At 38.0% G+C, this 26,694-nt stretch overlaps 1 protein-coding gene across 2 annotated transcripts in view; it reads left to right on the top strand.

The window, feature by feature from the left end:
• ZNF385D (zinc finger protein 385D) overlaps window positions 1-26,694 on the top strand; it is a 300,858-nt gene that overhangs the window by 153,724 nt on the left and 120,440 nt on the right. For both annotated transcript variants that reach the window (XM_087712854.1, XM_014051913.2), the window contains exon 2: window positions 13,828-13,970. In XM_087712854.1, coding sequence (XP_087568980.1) covers window positions 13,828-13,970 — 143 coding nt within the window. The remainder of the gene's footprint in view (window positions 1-13,827; window positions 13,971-26,694) is intronic.

Raw genomic sequence — 26,694 nt, 5'->3', positions numbered from 1 at the left:
ATTCTGTCTCATGAATGGTGACTTGCATTCAAAACCTCAAACTGATGTAATTGAAGCAACATAGACGTTAGTTTGATGAAATAACAGGAATAAGAAAAAGACCATGGTTTAACAAAAATAATCTAGCATTTTTAAAAATGTAGATTTACCATTCATATCTGGAAAATAATGAAAAGTTTTTATCCTGTGACAATATGTTTAATACCATCAAACAACATTTTGGAAGGGACTTGATAAGTGGATAAAAATGACAAATCCAGTTTAAATAGTTGGCTGAGTGTGTAACCAACCATAATTATTTATTTGCTGTTGTTTGCTGTTTGACTTTAAATAACTATGCAACATACTAATGTCATTTTTTTTAATTTTCTTATGTGTTCCTATTCCTACATTTTGCAATTTTTTTCTTTTTTAAAATAAAAGCACTTTGCAGAAAAAAAGCTACAAAATGAATACCATTTCTGCCTGTTTAATATCAATATATTTCTTTTTAAAAGCTTTGAACAAATTTATTTAGCTTTATCAACACCAGGCTACATAGAAGATAAAACCATACATTAAAACAAAGAACCAAATGTAACCAAAAACATAAACATATAAACCAAACCTGGTATCTCAATCCTCCAAAAGGGTTCTATCCTCAGCTTCTTATGAAAAATTATAGAGGCCATTACAGAAGGCAGTTGCTGGAAAACAATCTCAGGTGTTTTTTTCCTTCACTTACCTGATATGAACACAGTAATTGAACCAATGCTTCTAGAGAGATATGGTCTTGAAGTAATCTGGTGCCAATACTTTAAATTGTACTCAGAAGCAAATAGACAATCAAGGCAGAATCTAAGATAAGAGGTATCATAATCTCTCAGTGGAAATTTATGATGAGCATTGGAGCATTTTATAGCTTCCAGGTGGTTTTTAAAGGCAGTTCCATGTAGAGCATTTTGCAGTGGTATAATGGATGGTGACGAGAGCATGAGCCGTTTTAGCCAGATGCTCTCCACTCAGGTAAGACCATAACTGGGGCACCCACTGAAGCTGAGTAAAGTCATCCCCTTCTTCAGTTGCAACTTCCATCTTTTGCTTCTGGAGGAACCTTAATTAACAAACCTACTCTTTAATTGGCACTGCCTTCTCATCTAGAGATCACCACTGAGGCCAAAAGAGACATACCTGTCTATGTATATGTATGTGTGTGTGTGTGTGTGTGTGTGTGTGTGTATAACATTTGTAAAACAAATTTATGAGTGGCTTATCCAAAAATAAAAGAATATTCAACAATAAAACCACAACAAATAAAACATAAAAGACCAATAAATCTAAAACAGAAAAAACATGGTATTATAACCACCTTTCCCCAATGTTACTTTACAGTCTCATTTCATTCTGACCTTTTCCTATCCCAATGCTTGGAGAAGAGCCAAATCTTAAATGCTGTCCTAAAAACTAGAAGCTAATTGGATTTCATAGAAATGGGTTTGCAGTAGATAAGGCACACTTTCCAGTGCCTTATCTATTGCAAGCTCAAAATATTAAAGAACCAATATATGGTAGTGCCTAAGGGAAGAGGTCTTAAATATAAAGTAAACTAAAATAGTAAGAATAAAGTGATACAACGCATTGTAGAAGTTAAGATATTAGATTGGTACTAATCACATTTTCTTTATCATCAGTTATGGAATGTCTGTGGATATTTTTATGTTATGTTAACACCTCATATGTTAATATTGAGCAGTCCTCTGAACAAAGAGGGAGGGATAATAGCAATAGCAATAGCAGTTAGACTTATATACCGCTTCATAGGGCTTTCAGCCCTCTCTAAGCGGTTTTACAGAGTCAGCATATTGCCCCCAACAACAATCCGGGTCCTCATTTTACCCACCTCAGAAGGATGGAAGGCTGAGTCAACCCTGAGCCGGTGAGATTTGAACAGCCAAACTGCAGAACTGCAGCCTTATCTATTGCTGTATTTAACCACTGCACCACCTCGGCTCATGACACTGCCTATCTCCTTTTCACAACATTGTTCTTTCAGTAGTTCCAAAAGATTCCACTCCTATTTGCCATCTGATACACTGACTTTGAGGGCACAGTTAAAGTCCTCAAGTGTCCTCAAGAGCTCTCAGGGAGAGTGTTAATGGCCAAATGACTGCAAAGAAATATGATTCCAACCTTGCTATCCTGTCAGAACTAATCCTTCCATAGCCCCACCATCTGCCTGAACAGATTAAGTTTTTGGATGAGAAGCAAAATGTTCTCTTCTTCAAGGAAAATCAGTCCCGTTGCCTTTTGAAGAAACACCTTTGAGACATCAGCCATGGAAACTCATTGAATAACCTAAGGCTAGTCATTTTTTTGTCATACTAATGTACCTCAGGATTTTGTTGGATAAAATTATAGGGAGCACCATGTCTACTGCTTTGAATTTTTCTGCAAAAGGTGGAAAACTGTATAAAATCTAATAAAGAAATAAAAATAAACATTGTAAATAAATCATTAAAGAAATATTATTAGAATGCTTCAATATAAGTTCATTCCTGCAGTATATAAAAGCAATTTAGTTCTGAGGCAATATGTAATCTAATATTGTTGAATTACTAATTTCTGGAGATGATCTTTAAAAACAAATTCTTTTAAGAGTCTGTGGGATTAGATGTTAAAAATATGTGAGTGTACACATTGACACACACATAGAATATCAAATACAAAATTTTCAATTTAATTACGGAAAATAGTTCTAATAGTAATTTAAACAAATGTAAATAATGGACAAAATCCAGTGACTCTAAGTAAGATTTACTCCTCCCTCTTAAATTTCAAAGATTTCTAGTGTAGCTGATCTGAAGAACTGTTGGTAGTCATATGAGTTGCATCATTGAAGATGAAAATAACTCATTTTCCTTCCTCCGATGAAACACATTCCATAAAGGTCAACATAGTGCTGTATTTCACTAGAGTATTTGAATCTTCAAAATACAGATTGGAAAACACATTTGAAAGAGGCATTCTGATAAGAAACCTGCTTCCAGAACTTAATCCTGCAATTGACAAGAAAGAGTTTAGAAATGAGCACATCTAACTGATAGGATCAATAGATTCCAAAGAAGCAAATTAATCTTCTTATCTGATTCACATATAGCAGAGAAATGACTTATGTAGTTACCCAAGATTATAATAGACTGCTTTCAAGGAAAGATGTAAATATAATTTTTGGCTTAAAATCCATAATACTGTTTGCAATATTAAAGCAATGATGGCATTCATGAACATTCCAAATAAGTTGAACTTTCCAGGTTCAATTGTTCACCGATGTTTGCTTACTGTTAAGTATTCATAAGTTAATGAATATGTATGAGCCATGTAAATGGCCTCACTGTTTCTTGTACTTCAGCACCTTTGTGCTGGCCAGCAACAGCCTCCTCCGTCTGGATTGGATAGGACGCGAGGGAGGCTGTTGCCGGCTGGAAGTCTGGTGCTGATTGGTTGAAGCCCGAGTATATAAGGTTTGGCGGGCTAGTTACGAACTGAATCGCTGTCATACTTATCTGGAATAAAAGCCTGTTAGTTGTTCACCTTGTGGTCGCGTCCCTCATTCCGAACCTCAAAACTGGCGACGAAGGTGGGATCAGCGATTCCGCGACACTAGGGTGAAAAGAGAGAGACAGACAGTTAGCTGCCGTTCCAGACCGGCAACGAACGCTGCCTGAAGAGGAAAAATTTTTTTTTGTGGCCTCTCGATATCTCTCCCTCAGGATGACATCTGCTTTACCTCCATTTGCCCCTTATGGTTCCGCCGGGGAATCTTGGGAGGGGTTTATGGAAAGGTTCGAATGTTACCTGATCGCTTCCAAAAATCAGGCTCAAACCGAAGAGGAAAAATGCAGCTTTTTCCTCTCATGCTGCGAGCCATCTATGTTCGCCTCAGCAAGAGCTTTGGCAGCCCCACGGCCAGCATACAAGCTTGGGTGGGACGAACTCATGGCCAGATTGAAGAACCACTATGCACCCACTCCGTCAGTCATCGCCCGCCGTTTCGCCTTCCGCAGGCGAGTCCAAAAACAGAATGAATCAATCAGCCAATTTTTGGAGGCTCTGCGGGTGGTGGCTGCCCAGTGCGAGTTCTCCAACCTTGAAGAAAATTTGGTGGAACAGTTTGTGTGCGGGGTCCGCGATGTCAACCTGCGGAGCCGCATGTTCCGAAATCACCGAATTACACTACTGCAGGCCGTGGAAACTGCCCGAGCCGCTGAACTGTCGGAGCAGTCCACGGCCGATATTGAACGATTGCAGATTGCCACACCAGAGCGAACCTCATCGGACGCATCTCCACAAGCCCACATGGTCGAGGACGACCTGGCTTATGAGGATCCAGAAGAAGAAGTGGTGGCCCAGATGAGGACTGTGCCTAAGAGGAAGCCAAAGCCGCAACCTGCAGCTCCTGCCAGTCGCCCCGGTCCATGCGGCCCAGTGCCTCCTTTGCTGAGCGGACCGCCCGCTCCGCCCGGCCATTGCTGGCCGGGTGGTACGGGGCTATGGGCGCATGTCGAATCCCTTGCATGGCCAGGAACTCCTGGAACGTGGTGGACATAAATTGACGCCCAAGGCATCCACCCCACACCGGCTAAGGTCGCTGCCATTAGGAACGCCCCTGCACCCACCTCCAAGGCGGAGCTGCAGGCGTTCCTAGGGCTCCTGAACTTTTACGCCCCTTTTATTCCGCACAAGGCGTCACTAGCCGAGCCGCTGCATCGGTTGCTCGACCGATCTGCGGCCTGGCGCTGGGGGAGCCACGAAGCGCATGCGTTCGCGGCTGTCAAAGAAGCTCTGACGTCAGCGGCAGTCCTGGTCCAGTACAATGACAGGATGCCACTGACGTTAGCTTGTGACGCCTCCCCCTATGGAGTCGGGGCCGTTCTAAGCCATGTCCTCCCAAATGGCTTAGAGGCCCCTGTGGCCTATTACTCCCGGACACTCTCCTCGGCGGAGCGTAATTACAGCCAGATAGACAAGGAGGCTCTGGCTGCAGTGTCCGGGATTAAGAGGTTCCACGACTACCTCTATGGTCGGCCTTTCACCCTTGTCACTGACCACAAGCCACTCCTTGGGCTTCTGGCAGGTGACAAGCCGACCCCCCCCATCCTCTCCTCCCGAATGACTAGATGGACGGAGTTCCTGGCAGCGTATTCTTATACGCTACAGTACCGTCCAGGCAAGCAGCTGGGGCATGCCGATGCCTTAAGCCGCTGCCCGTTACCGGAGACCGACACCGCCCTAGTGCCCTGTCTCTCAGTCCTGTCTATCGCGTCTTCCGGTTTCCCGATTTCGGCCGCGGATGTCGCGGCCTGCACCAAGGCCGATCCGATCCTCTCCCAGGTCGCTTCCTGGGTCGCGAGGGGATGGCCAATGGACAAAGTGGCAGAGGGCTTCAAGCCCTTTAAAACCCGGCAGGCGGAGCTCTCCCTCCACGGGGGGTGCCTTATTTGGGGGGATCGAGTGGTGATCCCCACCGCGCTGCGGCCACAAGTCCTGTCCCTGCTCCATAGGGATCATCCGGGCATAGCACGAATGAAGGCATTAGCCCGTAGCTATGTTTGGTGGCCCTTACTGGACTCAGAGATAGCGGCCTATGTTGGCCGCTGCCACACCTGTCAGCAATCCAGGCCCAATCCCCCAGCCGGGCCGGCTCGTGAGTGGGAGGCTCCGAGAGGCCCATGGTCGCGCCTCCACCTAGATTTTGCCGGTCCCTTTCACGGCCAGAACTTCTTGGTAGTGGTGGACGCTTACTCCCGCTGGGTGGAGCTGGTCCTCATGGGCTCCACCACAGCTGAGAGTACGGTCCGGGCCTTGAGAAGGCTGTTCGCGACCCATGGGTTGCCGGACCTGATTGTTTCTGATAATGGGCCCCAATTTATGTCCACCACGTTCCAGGAGTTCCTGGCCATGCAAGGGATTCGACATGCGCCCATAGCCCCGTACCACCCGGCCAGCAATGGCCGGGCGGAGCGGGCGGTCCGCTCAGCAAAGGAGGCACTGGGCCGCATGGACTGGGGCGACTGGCAGGAGAAAGTGGCGGCTTACCTGCTAAGCCAACATTCCACTCCCTGCCCAACGACCAACCGAAGCCCCGCGGAGCTCTTGATGGGCAGGCGCCTGCGGACTCCCCTGGACTGGCTACATCCGTTGTATTCAGGGGATCAGCCGAGCAACCTGGGGGTTATCCCTTCCCGTTCATTTAAATTAGGGGACGCGGTATGGGCCCGGGCATTTTCGGGGCCTACGAGATGGGTGCCAGCCACTGTGACTGCCCTGACCGGCCCGTGTTCTTTTAGAATCGGACTGGCGGACGGATCCCAATGGAGGTGTCACCTGGATCAATTGAGGAGACGCCTCCCACCGCCAGCCGGCAACCCAGGCCCAACCGATGCCGGCACCGCCTGCCCGGAACCCCAGCGTGAGGCCTTCGCCGCTCCAGGCCTCTCCTGTCAACAACCGAGAGCTCAATCTGGAGAGAACACGCCGCGGGCCTTCGCCACACCAGGCCCAACCTGCCCGAGCGCCCCCTGCCGGGAACCTCCACAATCAGCTCAAGCCGCCGCAGAACAATCCCCACCGAGGCCAAGGTTCCTCCCTCCCGACACGCCTTCTAAACACAAAACTATCACAGTGGACACGCCACCTCGGCCCTACTCACCGGGACAGTTGAGCCCTCCTTCTGGGCCATCCCAAGAAGGCGTGCCTTGGAGCTACACCCCCTTCCGGGAGGAGCTACCACAAGGAGGTCCTCCTCCGCCGACGACTAGTGGAGAACTGCGTAGATCAGGGCGGGTCCGGCACCGCCCCGCCTACCTGCAAGACTACGCATGCTCCACCCGCGGAGCATGCGCAGAACTGGGGGGAAGGGGTGTTAAGTATTCATAAGTTAATGAATATGTATGAGCCATGTAAATGGCCTCACTGTTTCTTGTACTTCAGCACCTTTGTGCTGGCCAGCAACAGCCTCCTCCGTCTGGATTGGATAGGACGCGAGGGAGGCTGTTGCCGGCTGGAAGTCTGGTGCTGATTGGTTGAAGCCCGAGTATATAAGGTTTGGCGGGCTAGTTACGAACTGAATCGCTGTCATACTTATCTGGAATAAAAGCCTGTTAGTTGTTCACCTTGTGGTCGCGTCCCTCATTCCGAACCTCAAAACTTACAATGTTACAAAAATGAATATTTGAGTGAATATGAAATAGTATTTTGATTAAAATATTCCAATAATAATAATAATAATAACAACTCCGCCGTTGCCGGTCCCAAGCCCGAATGAGAAAGGAGAAGGGTTGGGGTCAGATTGGCAACCTGGCCCCATAAAAAAACCCCGCCAACCCATACAATATGGTGAAAGAAACGAATAAAAATTCTATACGGCATCTGTCGTCGTGCAGGTTAACAAGGGCCGCGGCGGATGTTGGGGTCCCTGGATATCCGTCGACAATTTTACCAGCCAACAAAATGACCAAAACATAGTGCAGATGAAAACCGTGCTATAATGGCCTGTTACTACAACTCAGAGCCAGAAAAAAGAGGTTTTTTAAAGCGAATGTATGAATTATGGAAACAACAACAGATTCAAATGTTAGTGAACAATGACTAGCAGATCAAAGGCGATTTATTATACGGAATAAAGTGTTTAGTGAAGTTGAACTTCAGGAAATTCAGGCAAATTGCAAAACCAAAAAAACAATATCACAAGCGGAAATAACTGATATTCAATACACAACTAAAGACATTATAGTAGAACTTCCAGAAGAAGCTCTCGGGGAGGAAATAACACAACCACCACTAGAACCAGTTATCACTGAACCAACTGATGAACTAACTCAAAAACAAAAAGAATTGAAGGATAAGATCATAGAGCATTTTCTGCTTAATGAGGAAAGGCAACGTTTACCATCACTAAAAACTGTGCCTAAGAAAATTTTGGCCCCTATCATGAAAATGGTTAATGCAGTGTTTTCAACAATTGAATCAGGATCCATCTTGGAAACAAACCAGTTAATGTACAGCACAGCTGTAATAGTCACTAATGAATAGGCATTAAAATCAAAGTACCTAGTCACACAACAGAAAAAGCATCAAAGCCAAAGTGGAAAATCCGATTAGAACAAAAAGTAAAAAAATTAAGGGCAGATGCTAGTAACTTAAAGAACATGCATGAGCAACGGCTCAAAAACAAAAAATCATAGATCGGCTAATCAGAAGATATAGATTGGATACAAGAAACATCAATGAAGCTGTAGAGATTGTAAAACAGCAGATAACAGCAACAGCTAGAAAAATTGAAAGATACCAGGTGATAGCAGGGTCGCCGAGAAGGAACATGAAAAAATCGGAAGATACCAGGACTTAAAAATCGAGATTCAACGACTATGGCACAAACCAGCAGTGATAATTCCAGTGGTAATTGGCACACTGGGTGCTATTCCAAAAGCACTGGAATTACATTTAAAACAGTTAAAAATTGACAAAATCACCATCAGTCAAATGCAAAAAGCCGCACTGCTTGGATCTGCACGCATATTAAGAAAATATGTTACAACATCCTAGGCCCCTGGGTGGGGCCCGACTAGTAACCAATGCCAAATCCGGCGAAACAACTGGCCGCTGTGATACAATTGTATAATAATAATAATAATAATAATAATGATGATGATGATGATGATGATGATGATGATGATAGATAGATAGATAGATAGATAGATAGATAGATAGATAGACAGACAGACAGACAGACAGACAGACAGACAGACAGACAGACACTGGGATGTTACATATAACATTATGAGTTTCACATTGTCAAAGCTATTCTGTGCAAATATTTTATGCACACCATTTGAGAATCCAAATGTCCTGAATACAAATGAATACTTTAATGGAATTCTGAAGCTGTATTGTAAAAAGCAAACAAGACAGTCAAGACAAAATCTAAATTTGTTTTAATAATTTAATTTAATAAATGAAATGTCTATGATTATTAATCTTCTTTCATATTAAAAAGTAAAATCCTATGATACACTTGACTTCACCTGAGATAATGACATACAATCACAGGGCCATCTTATAACAATTAGCTGGCAGGAATTCATATCACCACTAGTCTTTTACTTTTCTATACCTAATGTATAGTCCTTATTTCCCCAATATAGCATAAAGCTAAAATAAAAGTATCATTGGGGATTATAGGAGAATTTCAGTGTTATCAGGTCTCTATTACACTGTAATGAACCTAAGTTGTTCTGAAAGATCAAGGAAATATTGTTTAATCAAATATTTTTGCACTTTCCAGGCCTGAAAACAATTCAGAACTGATAGGAAAATGTAATTTTTCTCCTGGAAGAATAAATCTGTTCTATTATGACTGTGATGTTACAAAACCTAACAGATGATGTTTTGGTTACTATTGTTATGAGAACTGAATACAAGCATATAAACAGAACAAAATACTTTCATTTAAAATATGCAAAATGATTGAGTTTATTTAACAATTTAAAGACATCTTTTCTACTTGGCAAAGACATTTCTATGATGTTTATCCATAAGATATTTCTTATATAGTTCTTACTTGCAGCTTGCCATTATAGTTGTTTGCTCTGGCATGTGGAGCAACATGGAGTATCTTTAGGATAACATTTATTGTTGGTGAACATAAATCCTAACATTCTGCCACTCCAATCTGTGTTTGTCAAACTGAATTATTGTTAGGCAAAGCAACTAATTCTTTTTTCAACTGTTCATATTATCGGTTGGCAACTGATTCTGATGAAAAGTACATCTGAATAAGGTGAAATTAATATATACCAAAGTAATGCATATCAAAAGGGATGCGGTGGCTCAGTGGTTAAGACGCTGAGCTTGTCAATCAGAAAGGTCAGCAGTTCAATGGTTTGAATCCCTGCGTAATGGAGTGAGCTCCTGTTACTTGTCCCAGCTTCTGCCAACCTAGCAGTTTGAAAGCATGTAAAGATACAAGTAGAAAAATAGGAACCACCTTTGGTGGGAAGGTAACAGCGTTCTGTTAGCTTTCAGTATTTAGTCCAAGGGTGGTTGCTGCTGGCATTACTGCCAGTTCGCTTCACATACATACATATTTGCCCACAAATACAGCTATGCATGCACACATTAAAAATTAAAAATTAAATTTGTGCAATGAAAATTGCTCTATGCATGTGCAGAACTAAAAAACAAGAACTGGAGAACTGGTTTGGGGTATGGAAGGCCTGGGTCACTGCCGGTTCCAGTGATCCAGGCTGCCAGACCACTACCGGTTCGGTTGAACCAGTCCAAACTTGTAGGAACCCACCACCGGTTTAGCCATGTCACACACATGATCATGGAGACGTCTTTGGACAATGCTGGCTCTTTGACTTTGAAACGGAGATGACACCAACCCTGAGAATCGGGAATGACTAGCACATGAACTAGTGAAGTATTCCTGCTGTTTAAGACTTTTGCAGAAATCATGGCACCTATAGGCACTAATCTGCCCATTCTAATTCATGAATACCAGTGCCTATGTTGCAAAAATGGGCCCCTTCTTCAGAAGAAGAGAGCATTTGTTTTGAGGGAACCTGCAGTTTGTGGGAGAAAAACCCTTGGGAGAAAGCAAGGAAAAAACAAAAGATAGTAAAGATAGTCTGTGTTCAGAGACTATAGAATGCTTATTGTTTAGAGCATTGTAGAAATCCGTCAAATGGAAATGAGTATCAGGCAGAAGAATTTGATTGGCTAACTGACTTAATCTATGAAAAACAGCATTCTGCTTTGTAACTGTCTGGTTCTTATTTTTATTATGTTTATATTCAGTTATTGTACTTGAGCACTGGATTTATCAAATACTTGGTCTATGTGGCCAACATTCTCAGCACTCATTGCAGTGTCTTAAATGCACCTGATTCCCTCAGGTCAATTTAGCTGATATTTAACCAGCTGACGAATGACTGTCTGGTTCTCTTAAGATGAACATTGACTCCATGTATTATTCTTTTATTGTCTCTCTTTCCATAATAGCTCTTTTCTAAAGGTCGGATTCAATTTCCACTTTCACAAGTGTTGTAAATCACCAAGAGATTCCAAGGAAGTCACTATACAATGTGAAATAAATATGAGCTATAAATTAATCTGCTTGATTTATTAGACAGACATTTCCTTATCACTAAAATTTTGTCAGGCATTTTAGAAAATAACTAAAAAGATAGTAAGAAAGGGCTGTCAACTGATTTGAAGAATGGACAATTTAGTGTACTATATCATGAATTCACTTAAAAGCTGAAATGGAGCCTCAGTTGAGATATTTTCTCACAGCATTTTCATACAGATATACTTGCTTAAAAGCTGTCTTCCCTTTAGCAACTTTTTGATATTATGACAATGCTGAAAAACTAACTTTACAACCAATTCTTGTGCTTATAACTGTAGTAATATCCTTGTGATCACATGATCACCATTCAACTGGTGGGTCTTTACAACCATCACACAGTTACATGATCACCATTTGCATGCTTCACAGCTAGTTTCCAGAGTCAACGGAGAAGCCAGGAATAAATCACAGCTAGTTTCCAGAGTCAACGGAGAAGCCAGGAATAAATCATAAGTTATAATCATATGATGCCTGACTTAACCACAGCAAAAGTGAAGTCATAAGCACACTGCAGTCCTGTGATGCTTCATTTAACTACCATGTCACTTAACAATAAAGTTGTTGCTCCTAATTTGGATTGTTAATCAAAGACTGTATTGTGCAATTGATTCAATTTAGATTCAAGGTATCTCCGCTGCCAGATTTGCTAATGAAAGAAAAATTTGTTATATATATGTGAAATATAAAGATATTATTAATAAATGATTATTTGCCACAGTGAAAATGACTATCTATTAAATCCTCACTAACTGTACTCTGAAATATGGTGAACTATGTGTATGTCATTTCTTTGCTTTTTTTTCTTAACTCCTGACACCTGGTTGTTACAGTCTGCTTCTGTCTGTCAGATTAAAAGAATACAGTTAAAGTTTAAGAATTTCCTGATTTTTTTAAAAAAATAATACCTACGATATAGATCTAGAGTTGTACCAAAATAGAGAACCATTTTAAACTAATACCTCTAGGTTTTCAGACTATTGAATATGTTACAACCTGTCATAAGGAGTTAGGAACAAATGGTGATCCATGTCAAAGAGAAATATGCTTATGAAAATCCAAGTATGGTTTCATTTCAATATGTCTTTCCTACTGTTATCAGGAAAGCAAAGATTAATATAACAATATATTTTCTAAATGATTTGAAAATTCTGTCCAGAATTTTAGAGAATGCTTCATTTCATATTGTAATGCCTGCTTTCATAACAGTGTCTTTTACTAGGTTATTCACTGAAATCAGTCACAGAAGTTAATTATAAAGCCCCCATACAAATGCTATGGATAAATGCATGAATTAATTTATTAAGAGTAAAAAGAAAATCTTTAAGTGTGCAAACAGAAATGGTTTTTAATTATATGGAGTAAATTGAAAACGTATTTCTATCCTTTTTCCCATTCATATTATAATAGGCTGTCTTTGATCAATAAAATCATACTTCATGGCTAATTTTCATATTACTTTTGCCTGCGGGCATGCTTTAGGATACTTGCCAGAGACTGTTTGAAATAAATTGGCAAAACCACAATTTTAAACAGTAATTTGGAAAGAAGAAAATTACAGGCATCAATGTAGGTTTATTTGTTGCAATGGTAGAGCTGCATAAGTCCTTTCTTCTTTTTTAAAAAGGCAAATGTTTCTGACTTCTTTTTTCTTCTGAGAAGGATGAGTTGTTCACCTTCCTCCTAACTGCCAATCTCTAATTCAATAATTTAATTCTAGTTGTCAGCCATTAGTGCTGACAACTATATCCTAAATAAGTGCTTAAAAAGAGTACTATACCACAATAAGGGAGCATGGCAAAATGTCCCTGTAAATCTAAAGGTTTATATCCCTCAAAGGGCTTCCTCAGCTTCATGGAATCAAAAGTGAAGCAAAGATTATGAGCGAGATGTTACGCAGCATTGCTTAAAATGGTCCAAAGTGCTGTTAATATTTTAAGAAGACAGGTGTATATTTGGACTGTTTTCTTAAAGATTGCATCGGACTTATGAAAAAGTATTTCAGGTTTTGCTCCTTAGCTTAGGTTAAAGCTCTAAATTTCCTTGCAAACCTAATCATGTAATTTGTCATTCATAAAACATTTAATTATGTAATGTAAGTGCTGTTTTGGATGTGTTGTATCTTATTCTATGCTGTAGGCATACTCATGAAATAGAACAAATCATTAGAAAACAAGGCAATATTATCATGGATCATTCCTTAAAGAGCCAGAACAAGAAGACAAAAGAAGGAACTAGGAAAATATTTCTCAGATTGTTATCAATATCAATTTGATACTCCTTAAATAATCCTGACATCAATGTGGCTGGACTAAATAAATTTAATTGACAAAGGTCCTTAGTTTGTCCAAGTAATATTTTCAGTAAACAGAATCTCAAAAGAATTATTATTCTTAAAAAAATATTGGCTGATATTACGAGAGACAAGGGTTTACACTGGCAATGTACTTGGAGCAATCTGGAAATCAACACAACAGTTGAAAAGCTAGTGGAAAAAAAACAACTGTTTCCAGCTAGGCTTCCTAAAAAAATGGGAATGATAAAAAAAAGATTATTTACTGATTTGGTTTTAATACCTGCTGTCCAACTGAGAATGTAACTAAATTGAGAAACCATTATATATGATTTCATTTATTCTTTTCTTTTTCCTTATATAGGAGGTACATGCCAGAGCCCTGTTCTTCCAACCCTGGTACGATCTTCAATCCCCTCCTTGCCACCATCATTGGATCTCAAACCCTTTCTTCCATTCCCACTGGACACTGCTGCAGCTGTCAATCTCTTCCCCAACTTTAATGCTGTAAGTACTATAGTTAAGTTTTAGTTCCATGTTGCATACTTCCAGTTAATTATTGGCAAGCCAAAGAATATCTTCATACAAATGTGTACACACATAGACACAACACATTGCAAGTACACACAATAAATCTGCAATTAGTCTCTGATGATGTTATCCAGTTTGGATAATGAAACATCTGCAAAAAAAAAAAAAAAACCCAACCAAGCTCAGAGATCACCAGTGACTTCTTATTTCAATCCTGAGCTACAAATGTTCTCTTTAAGAGTAATTTTCTTATAATTCGTTTCTGTCAAATTAGTTATTGGATTAATTATAACTAATGAAATAACACATCATATCTATTATTTTGAAGTAATTAATTATAAATTAATATTTATCTACTTTTTCCATGAGTTCTAAATAAAAACTCAAAAGAAGTATTTAAATTATTTATAGTGACATAAACTAAACTGATAAATTTCTCAGTATCATAGCAGTGTGGAAATTAATAATGTTGAATCATTTTTAACAAGCATACTAAATAGCTGAGCTTTCCCATGAATCACTCTATTTGTTTATTATATTCTTAAACTGCCCAGTAGCTGCATTTCTTTGGTTTAATTAAGTCTATAAAACTTAAGGATGACAAAACACTAGATCGGAATCACTAACTGGAATGATAACATAGTAGCAAATGCACCAGGAACAACAGATAAAACTTAAAGAGCACTAAAAGAGTTGCTGAAGTGCTAGGAGTTTTTTTTTTTTTAAAAAAATCCTCTACTTAATGCCCCAGAAGACCATTAAATGTGTGCCAGATGATTCTCCCCAAAATATTCCACAGATAGAATAGAATAATATAGCAAAAACCACATGTTAAACTCCTCAATGAAAGAATAAATCTTGATTTATAATATAGTCATGCCTTCTGAATATGGGGAAGATAGAATGAATTAGAACTTGTTCCTCATACATCGAGGAATTGCATGATCTTCCTTTTCCCTCCCAAAGCACACAGGTGTTAACGTTGTTTTCAAAGGAAAATGCTACAGACATATCATAAAGATATATTCTACTTACATTTTGAAATAGAACTCAGATTATAGAAATTTTCCTTATGTAGGTATATACTGTACTTCTAACAAATGGAATAAATTTCCATTTATTTACCCTGTAACAAGTAACCCTAATTTAGTGACTACAATTGGGACTGACAACCTGGACATTGAGTAAAGCAGTTGCTAAGTGAAATGTCATCATTTTACTTTGCTTTGCATTACAGACCTGCGGTGGTTTAAATCCAAGGACCAGTTGCAAAGTTAATTTTTGTGGCAGTTTCTAAATAAGGACTGTATATCAAGAAAATCAGCACTTAGAAACATTATTCTGCTAATTGCCCCTTATTACAGTGCTGGTGTCTATTGAAATTCTGAAGGGTTGTTTGACCACAGATATTAGTGTAGTTCTGAGGAACTGACAAAGTTTTTATGATTTTCTGACTGCAACACAAAGAATTTATACTGTAGCATAAATATTATAAAAGGCAAACAGAGACGTAGAAACATAATGTCTTAAGGATGTGGAATGTCTTAAGTATGTGGAAACCTAAGCTGCAATAGTATTCATATTTTTAGGATGAAATGTTACTGAAATCATTGCATTTATTACATTAAACTGAAATTTTGTGCACACATAGCTGGAAGTTAAGTCTGCTGAAGTCAGTTGAGACTTGTTTATGAATATTCATCAATAGTATTATCTTCTTAACTGGTTGTTCCATATCTTACCAGATGGGTCCTGTTAGGAAAGAGGCACAGAAATAAAACAAAGCTGTGTAATTGCAAAACACATATGTTCCCTATAGCTGTTTTCATATTGTGAAAAAATAATAATAACTTGGACAGCTCTTACATTCATTTCATGAATACCCATTGTCTGCTTTCTTCTACTTGAGTTTAATTAAGAAGCACAATTAACTATGTAAATATAATTTTTATAGTTAACATATGCAGTTTTGACATTATTTTGACTTTTAAGAGTTTATAAATACTCCCCTTATGTTTTTTTCCTACTGTCTGGATAACAAACAAGTTTATATTGAGAAGAAAAAAAAACCCAGAATCATTACAAATGTTGAGCCTTAAATTTTCAAGGATAAGTTTAAGCTTTATACATTCTGAGATACAGGTAGTGCTCAACTTACAACTACAATTGAGCTCAAAATTTCCATTGCTAAGCAAGAGAGTAATTAAGTAAGTCATGTCCCATTTTAAAATCTTTTTTTTACAAGGTTGTAAAGTTTAAACCATTTTTAAGCAAATCACTTGTTAAGTGAATCATGTGTTTGTTAAGCAGAACTGGCTTCCACTATTGACTTTGCTTGCCAGGAGCTTCCTAAGAAAGTTGCAGATAAAAACCCTGGGATCTTGAAATTCTACAACCATTGTAAGATATGCTGGTTGCCAAACACCTGAGGTTTGATCACATGACTATAGGGATGCTGCAAAGGTCATAAGTGTGAAAACTGATTATAAATTATATTTTTGGTGCTTTTGTAACTTCTAACAGTGATTAAACAAATAGTTGTAAGTCAATAACTACCTGTATGCATATAACTATGCAATATTCTGCCTTTAAAAAAAATCCAAACTTTGAGTCATGTTTATATTATGCACAGTAAAATGAAAAAAAGAGCAGACAGCAAATACAATAACAGTATACACAATTGGCATCTGTGAGTCATTAATTTAAAAATGGCATTAAAAATAGAAATGGATTTTGGGTGATTCTATTTCCATGCTTCATATCTAGTTCATGCTCATTCCAATGCATGTTTAATGCTAATGAATTTTGACGTACTAAAATAAAATAAAATACCAATAATAAAAGGGAAAATATATATTGCAGTAGTTTATAGATTTGGAGAACAAAATGTAGAAAACTGTAAGACATCAAAGATGGTATTTTGGTTATCTCTACATTTTCCATAATTTATTGCCTATAATTTTCTTATATCATGGAGACATTGCAAAATAATTACCATTCATCCTTCTCTGAAACACCTGGGAGTACAGAAAATAGAAATTTCATATTAAAGTATTACTGCATGCTACAAAAGGGAAAACATCTCAGGGAAATGCACAGCCCATGGTGTAAAACCTTGAAAAAAAGGAAGTGATATTTCCATCCTTCCACACTAATGCTGTGATCTGAATCTGTGATTTGATTATTGTAAATAATCAAAGCAAGTTTTTAATTGTAATTCTCAAATCATATTTTCTGCATTTCAAATTTTATAAAAGCTAGTCCTGACATTTTGCCACTTTGTATTTGCAAGCAATAAAAAATATTGTTGATTGCAATGATACAGACATATATGTTTAATAAACATAACAAAATGGACAATTTGAAAAAGAATTGTATAAAGCATGGCAACTATTAACTCTTTATTTTTTACATCAATCTGTACTCCTGACAACTCCCTGGACTAATCTTTTTGAGTAAGATTTTTGGAAATGGTTTGGCTTTCTCTGAGGGTTGACAGAATGAATAATCCAAGGTCACCCAGTTGGTTTCAAGCCTGAGGTAGGACTATCACTCACAATTGCTTGATTTCTAGCCCAGTGTCTTTTAACCACTATACAAACTAGTTATTATTAATATGCTATTTTATACTTGCTGTCTTGAAGAAAGGTAGAGTGTAGATGTATAAATAGGCAGACTGACAGAATAAAAATAACTTTTATTCTGTTTTTTCCTTTTTCAATACATCAAAATGAATAGACCAATTATTTTTTTCATTACTCAACTATAGAGCAACTTCCCATAGTCAGTTTTTCTTACAATGTTTTATCAAACAGCTCCCTTAGAATTAATATGGGATATTAAGATAAACAATAACTTTAATACAGACAATAAATTATGATTTGTAAGTCTTGAGAGAAAGAATCATAGGGAAACACAAATGTTCAAGAGTTCAAGTTTAATTCTGCAAATCCATGTGTAACTGTATAAGCACATTCACTCATTCTACAAATGAAGTTTGGTCAAAGATTCAGAATATTATTTGTTCAATTCTAACATGGCTTATGAATAGCAACCTCAAATTTCACATGCTATGGCAAATAACATGTTGACACAAGAAAGTAAGATGCAATGTAAATGGCATTTTACATTGTAGACTATTTTTTCTTTTCATGATAATTATGTTGAAATCTGGGTTTGTACTTAATAAATTTATACTGTGCTATGTCATTCCTAGATCCTTGAAAATCCCATTTTCAGTGTCTGCTTCATGTTTCCATGAAATGTTGTTGAAATATTGAAATATCATCTACCACATGTCATTTTGATTTTAAGATAGCATGTGCTAAAGCAGAACAATAAAGCAACCTACCTTTTAAAAAATCTACTTAAATCTATCACACTGCTATTTGTGAATTTTGCTTTTTGAATTTTGATCTCTGATGGAATAGAGGTATAGACTTCTTACAGTGGCAGCAATAATGAGATTTTGTTTGGCAATGTGACCTTTGTTTTCTAATGTAGTTTCCTGACGTTCTGGATTATACTGAGTTCCATTTACTACCAATTTCTATGCCTGAATTAGCTAATAGTGTTCAGTAAACATATATTTTGCCTAAGAAAGGCTAGTGCATTTCTAACATGTCCCTCCCTGTTTGACAAACCTTTAGGGACATGCCATATCAACTAGAACATTATCAGCCTAAGGAAAGATAAGCTGTAGGTTAGATTTGACTTAACAGGACAATTTGACAAGCACATACTTTTTAATGTTTCTGAAAAGAGTTCATGCCCTTTTAAAAAGATTTTATGAAGAATTGTGTGGCTTATGAGGCTATGTGTATGGTTTTTTCTTTGCAAGTACCTAATTTTGCAATTTTACCTTTTCAGCAAGAAACACAAGATAAAATTAGCTGAAATATTTTGTTCTGGTCATTTGAATAGTTAAAATAAAATCAAAGAAATAATATCTAAAGATTATTATGCAACTTACGTAATTACTAAAGCATCTTTTAAAAGTACTTTATTTCATCAGGTGTTTTCCTCAGGTGAGGAGGAAGACTGGAGGAAGGAGGAGTGTTAAAAGCTAAATGCAGTACCAGCTTTGTTATCTGTGGAGTACCAACAGCGAACCCCACCATCCTTGCCCTTTTTTTATTGCTGATTTTACTCACCATATTTTCTAACTATGGAGCCATTTCTAAATATGCTCACAAAAGACAGGCAGTTTTTATAGGAACACCAACGGTATTGGGCATATTGAAAGGACAATTTAAAGAAATAGTTCAAGAAATCAGCATCCTCGGCTGCCTGTAAATGGCAGTCTAGCCAACATTTACTTCTTTAAAGTCATCTCAGGAAAAGCATAGCCAGATTCCTCGATCCATTCACCATTATGTGTCAAAGTAATCCTGTGGAATAGAAGCTAAGCATCCTCCCAATTTTCAGTCCATTCAGTATTTATGGATCTGTGTTATTCCTTGACTCTTCTCTTTATTAGTCCTCTCATTTGCCCACTTCCCACACCTTTCAAGTACTTCCATTAAGGGGAAAACAGTAGCATAAGTTAACTTATATCCTGGAGTCCTGCTGACATGGAGATAAATTGCAAATCTATGAGACATGATATGTCATGAAGGATAAAATAGCTTATAGATGACTATATCTCTATGTTGAATGCCAATCTCTACCAATATTATATGATGATAGATTATTTTCTCTGACAGGGAAGAGAATTATAAAGAGGGCCTTATATTAAGAGTCAACCTCAAAAGCCAGGCACATTAATTCTAGGCCCTACCCAGACTTGGTCCTAGAAACCCTAGTATGAACTAAGAGATTTTTTCATCTATTCCTTTGACTTTGACTTTAATAAGATTTGTATGCCGCCCACTCCCTAGGGACTCTGGGCGGTTCACAATAAAGTAAAAACATTTAAAATATATAAAAGATACAATATTAAAATTAATGCAACATCCATTCCATCAGGTGGGGCTGGAAATTAATCAACAGCCCCAGGCCTGCCGGAACAGCCAGGAGGGCCGGGAGAGTGGTGAGGGTCTGTATCTCTGCGGGTAGCTCGTTCCACAAGGCCAGTGCAGCTACAGAGAAGGCCCTCCCTCGGGGAGTCGCCAGCTGGCATTGTCCGGTCAATGGCACCCAGAGGAGGCCCAACCTGTGTGATCTTATTGGTCGTTAGGAGGTGAATGGCAGGAGGCGGTCTCTCAGGTAGCCAGGTCCAATACCATGGAGGGTTTTAAAAGTAACAACTAGCACCTTGAAGCGGGTCCGGAGACCAATGGGAAGCTAGTGCAGCTCGCGGAGGATAGGTGTAACATGGGTGTATCTAGGTACACCCATTATTGCTCGCGCAGCTGCATTCTGGACCAGCTCTAGTCTTCAGACACTCTTCAGGGGCAGCCCCATGTAGAGTGCGTTACAGTAATCCAGTCTTGAGGTGACAAGGGTGTGAGTGACCATTCAAAGTGCCTCCTGGTCCAGATAGGGCCGCAACTGGTGCACCAGGCGAACCTGGGCAAAGGCCCCCCTGGTCACAGCCAACTAATGGTGTTCTAATGTCAGCTGTGGGTCCAGGAGGACATCCAAATTGCGAGCCCTCTCCGAGAGGCGAATAACTTCGCCCCCCAGGCTAAGAGGTGGTATGTCGGGACCATCCTTGGGAGGCAACATCAATAGCCACTCGGTCTTGTCTGAATTGATTCCTTGAGATTATCATCTGAAGATAAAATATCAGAAGACAAATGCAAGTATTCAAGAACTTTAAGAGATAATAAGACATTAGATTATTTAGAACTAGTCTGCCAAAGAAACCAGAGATGATGAGGGCCAATTGTGCTCAGTTGGAGCTAAAAACTTTTAATATTTAGGGGACAACCTGGGCGGTATGACAGAACAATTGAAACATCTCTGACTGTAAGCTTGCTTTGATTTCTGACTTATCAAATTCCTTGTCAGAAAATTCCTGTGTTGTTTGTTTATCACTTTACTGGTTTTGGTTGAGTTTGCTTTTAATGCTGTGACAACAGGTGATCCCATTGTGGGATTTACTTGATTATTTGTTATTTAATTTTAATCTTAATGTTTACCAATTTTAGTCAGAAGTAGTTTAGCTGTAAGATGCTTTTGGACATATACTGAGCCCAATAATTTGTGATTAATATCAAAACCAATATCACAAAATTTGAAAATATATTTCTTGCTTTCCCCTAAAACATTTTATTTCAGTTATCAAATATAAGGGGAAACTGTTAATATTATTAGACAGTAGTCAGAAACACTGCTGTTTTACTGAAAATCATCCAAAAATCTGCTGAATAAAATTCAACGGATTTCTGCCACCCAGGAATTAGAGAATAATACAATACAATACAATACAATACAATACAATACAATACAATACAATACAATACAATACAATACAATACAATACAATACAATACAATACAATACAATACAATACAATACAATAATACAATACAATACAATACAATACAATACAATACAATACAATACAATACAATACAATACAATACCAGAGTTGGAAGGGACCTTGGAGGTCTTCTAGTCCAACCCCTGCCTAGGCAGGAAACCCTATACCGTTTCAGACAAATTGCTATTCAACATCTTCTTAAAGACTCCCAGTGTTGGGGCATTCACAACTTCTGGAGACAAGCTGTTCCACTGATTAATTGTTCTAACTGTCAGGAAATTTCTCCTCAGTTCTAAGTTGCTTCTCTCCTTGATTAGTTTCCACCCATTGCTTCTTGTTCTACCCTCAGATGCCCTGGAGAATAGTTTGACTCCCTCTTCTTTGTGGCAACCCCTGAGATTTTGGAACACTGCTATCATGTCTCCCCTAGTCCTTCTTTTCATTAAACTAGACATACTCAGTTCGTGCAACCGTTCTTCATATGTTTTAGTTTCCAGTGCCCTAATCATCCTTGTTGCTCTTCTCTGCACTCTTTCTAGAGTCTCCACATCTTTTCATCTTTTGATCGTGGTGACAAAAACTGAATGCAGTATTCCAAGTGTGGCCTTACCAAGGCATTATAAAGTGGAATAGATGCTGTATTATTTTAATAGAGACTCAAAACAGAGAGTAAGTTGTTTGGACTAGCTCAGTAATTTCCAAATCCAAGTAAATTATCCCAAATTGGATAAAAGATGTGTTTTTTTCTTTGTGTAATGACATATTAAGCAACTGCCCAATAACAACAGGACATTTAAATTTATTTAATGTGTTTTACTTATACTAGGTAAAAAGAACTCTCTGATAAGTAACTTTGGGTAATGAAGTAAAAAGTTTAGGAAGTACTACACAAAGCTACTGAGGAGTCTGTGCTTGCCCTCAGGGTTCTCAAATCAATATCAAATGAAAATCATGGGGTGAGCAATAATCATAATAAAATGGCTGTAGGGATAATGTGAGCCATGAGATACCGTGCATAGCAGCAATTGAAGTAACTTTTAATGATTTTTTTCTCATATGATTGTATTAAGTAGAGTTTTATGAAGCATTATAAAAAAACAGCATGCTAATTAGCAATCTGGTTAGCAGAATGTTTGTAGGTGCTATGTACTTAATTGTAGAGTGCATGTATCCCCTCAAGTCATATGTTGAAAGAAATGTTAACAACTCAGTCATTTACGCTGTAAATAGCTCTGTGAAAGCCTTAAAGAAGTTTTAAGTCTTTGGGTTCAATAACAGTGTAACTAATTTTTTTAGAGAAGGTTTTTAAAAAATTCTACAACTCAACTGATGTCTTTTTATAAAAGCAAATCATTAGTCTTTTTTTATTAAAAAAAGTCATATCACTGAAGCATATGTGTGCATCTATATTAATTTGAGATGGGAAAGAGCACATATGTTTCACATTTGCTAACATTCCACTTTATTTATTTCCAAAGTCAGATATTTAATGTGCAAATACTTTCATATAGATAACAGAATTCTCATATTAAACTGATAGATATATTGTTTCAATTAATGTTCCTGATGCAAAACTTTCCATGTGTCACATAATGTCTTGCGGAATAGGTCATGTATAGATCCATCACATTCTACTAGCATGGTGTTTATCATTGCACTGATTCCTCTGTCAACAATACTGAATAATTCAATATTGGTCATGGTTATTACATGTCAAAAACATCTGCTGGGCTGTCTCACCTCCTTTACATGGATGATTTGAAGTTGTACTTAAAAACATCATCTGAAATAGAACCATTCAACTCTGACCATATGTACAGCCAAGATATTACAATGGAGTTTGCACTGGACAAATACACTATCCTCATCATCAAATGGAGGAAAATGGTGAAAGCTGAAGGAATCAAGATGCCATATGAAATCGTGGCACGACAAAACCGAACTCGTCAAAATAGTGGTGATAAAATCGCGTCGCTAAATCCGCGCCGTCATCACTGCGCATCATCACCGCCGCAACAACAGCGCGGCGACAGAAGGGCGCTTTAAAACAGTGCAGCGGCAGAAAGGGGATTTAAATTAAGGTAAGGGTTAGGATTAGGTTTAGGGGTTTGCTTTAGGGTTAGGGTTAGGGTTAGAGTTAGGGTTAGGGTTAGGTTTGGGTTAGGGTTAGGTTTAGGGTTAGGGTTAGGTTTAGGATTAGGTTTAGGATGCTGAGTGCTTCGGAAGGCGCGGATTTGCCCTCCGCAATTATGTCATCGCGGTAGGGTCGCGTTTTTCCTTAGCGCTTTGAACGGCGCGAATTAGTCTTCGCGCTTATGTCTCCACGGATAAGGGCTTCGCGGATTTGTGGTGGAACCATATGAAATAACATCAAATGTCTGAATGAAGACAATCATTACAAATGTTTGGGCATCCTTCAAGCTGGCAAAATCTATAATACTGAAGTTGAAAAAGATTAGAAATGAACATATCAAGAGAGTTAAGAAGATCTTAAAATCCAAACTCACTGATGGAAATGCCATCAAGTCAATTAACACCTGGACAATTCCATTCTTAAATATACATCTGGAATAGTGGACTGGAACCAAACAGAATAAAAGCCCTGGATGGGAAGAGTAGAAAAATAATGACAATGAATCATGCCCTTCATCCACACAGCAATATCAATAGATTCTACTTACCAAGGAAAATAAGTTGACATGCAATATTGCAAGTACATCAGACAGTTGAAGAAGAACAAAAGAGTATTGAAAAAAATATCTGAATGACAATGAAACAGATGCACTGAAGCTAGTATACCAAGAAGCTTAATGAGAACTGAAAACCTAACTGACCTACAAGAAAGAACAAATAAAGAACAGAAAATAGACCTGGTAAGACAAAGTATTAAATGACCAGTACTTAAAAAATAGTAGTTGTAGCAGATAATGACAAGACCTGGTAAAGGCTAAGACGAGGCTAATTCTGACTAGTTAATTCCAAGCCTTAAGAAAAAATGTATACAAAACCATAATTGAGAAGACCGCAATAAACAGCAGATGTTACCTCTGCAAAAAGCTGAAGAAATACTGGACTACCTTGTTAATTGCTGCAAGAAGATCACACAGACTAACTACAAACAACAATATGTCAAAGTAGCACAATGGTACATTGGAAGATATACTATTTTTCTGCAAGCAAAGACTGGTCAGACCATAAAATAAAGAAATAGAAAATGAAGAAGTTCTCGGCCTCTTTAACTATTAATACTATATTCGCTTCATTTCAGCTATCAGAAATTTTTCCATTCTATAAAATAATATTGTGTTGTAAAGGTTATATAAGTTGGTCCTCAGAATATTTATAAGAAGAAATGGCAGAATATCTAGATCAGGGGTGTCAAACTTGCAGCCTGTGGACCGGATGCATCATGTACTGGTCATGCCCACCCCTACTTTAGCAAAATGGAAAAAAAGTTGCCATATGTCACTCATTGCGAGTTTGACAACCCAGATCTAGATTAAGTCCCTTAGTCCTTTTCATAACTACAAAAACTTCCTTTATTGTTGCAGGTTGTGATGATATGTGGGGAAGGCCTTTGGAGATAGGGCCAAGAGATGCTCCAAGGGATAGTCTACATCAGGATAGTCAGAGGTGCAAAAAGTTGAGAACTCTCCCTAGTTTCTTAGGTTCTACAGGAGACATAGGGAGGAGATATATACTTTCAGACTTGCAAGATTTTGTCTATGTAGCTTTACAATAAAATAGAATTATCTTATCTGGTTTTGATTCCTATTTAGTTTATTCCACAAGGCCGATATGGCTTCAAATTCTCTAATCTTCATATATTTTCTGATTAATTTGCTTTCTACATACTATAGCAGCTATGGCACAATGGGAAGTAAGATCGACTGGTTCTCAGTAAGTTGTAGCAATAATAGTACAGCTTTTTCTGTGTACTCAATGTCCCGTGGGCGCTCATTTTGCATGCAAAACATTCCTGGAGAATTAATTAAATGAAGTGCTCTTCAAATTTGTCAACTCTTGATGAGTGAAAATGCTTAAAATGCGTTTTAATAAACCATTTATGTAATATATTAATCAGCTGAAGTTTACAGCTTTTGTCTTAATGGAGCTGGGTTAGAAGCGATCAGTGGATATATTATTCTGTACAATCTATGGCATAATAAGCATCACTCTTTGAATCTGCAGTTTAAATATGGAGGTTTCTATTAACCTGTTCTTAAAAGGCAGCAATTATTCAAAAGTAATCACTTGAACAAATGACTTAATTGCCATAGATAAAAAGGGTGAAGTAATGAAAATTGGAATTGGGGAGGATTGTGGGAAGTCACGGTGTCTTGCCAACACATACATTGTTTCTCATCAAAACATATTCATACTTTATTAAAAAAAAGAATAATATTATTTTGGCCTTAAAATTTAATATGGATAAATTATTATTACTTCATGTTTAAAACATTTATATGTCTACCCATTTTATACAAACTTTGGGAGGCTCCCAAGAAAGAATTAAAACAATATCAATAATAAATCAATATAAAATTATATTAAAACTGTTAAAACCATGAAAATAAAAATACGGCAACAGTAAGCTATTGGCATGCAGTTATATGCAATTATGATTATATTAAATCCAGTTGCAGTATCTTAAATTTCTGTATTGCTATGGACTTAAAGGGCTAAAAATTATCATTAAGGGAACAGGTAGAGAACAATTCAGAAAACCTACTTAGATATGAATATGATGGTTGAGAAATTTGTTTGGTTTTAATTTATTTTAGAAAGCAACAATATGTTTAAAGCATAGATAAAACTTGTACAACTTTTTAATTTACAAATGTAGTATTTTGCTTTTTAAAAGAATATTAAGGCAGCATATTTTATTACAGAATATGTAGAAAAATGTAAATTTAGCAATAAAATACAATAAAATGGAAAAACCTATTGTAATTTATTGATTGATTGATTGATTGATTGATTATATGCAATCAAGTGTTTTTTTACTTCAGGAAATCACAGAGATTTTCTCCATGATGGTCTATTCCTAACCAAATCTCTCAGGTCTTCCAACTTGCACTCATCCCACTGAAACTGTTTCTATCCAGCAGGCTGTTGGTTGTCCTCTTTTTTGGTTTATTTTCACCTTTCCCACAATTAGACTCTTCTCTAGAGAGCTAGGGCTTCTCATTATATGAGTTGACAATTTTGAGTTGCCCTGTTTTCTTAGTTGTCCATTATATTCATAGAAGTCTTCTTGAACACCAACAT

Source organism: Thamnophis sirtalis, unplaced genomic scaffold (genome assembly GCF_051295495.1).
Source record: "Thamnophis sirtalis isolate CommonGarterSnake01/CBP01778 unplaced genomic scaffold, rThaSir2_p1.2 scaffold_4, whole genome shotgun sequence".
Taxonomy (NCBI): domain Eukaryota; kingdom Metazoa; phylum Chordata; class Lepidosauria; order Squamata; family Natricidae; genus Thamnophis; species Thamnophis sirtalis.
Note: the sequence above shows the minus strand (reverse complement) of the source record. Positions and strands in the feature narration are given on the sequence as shown.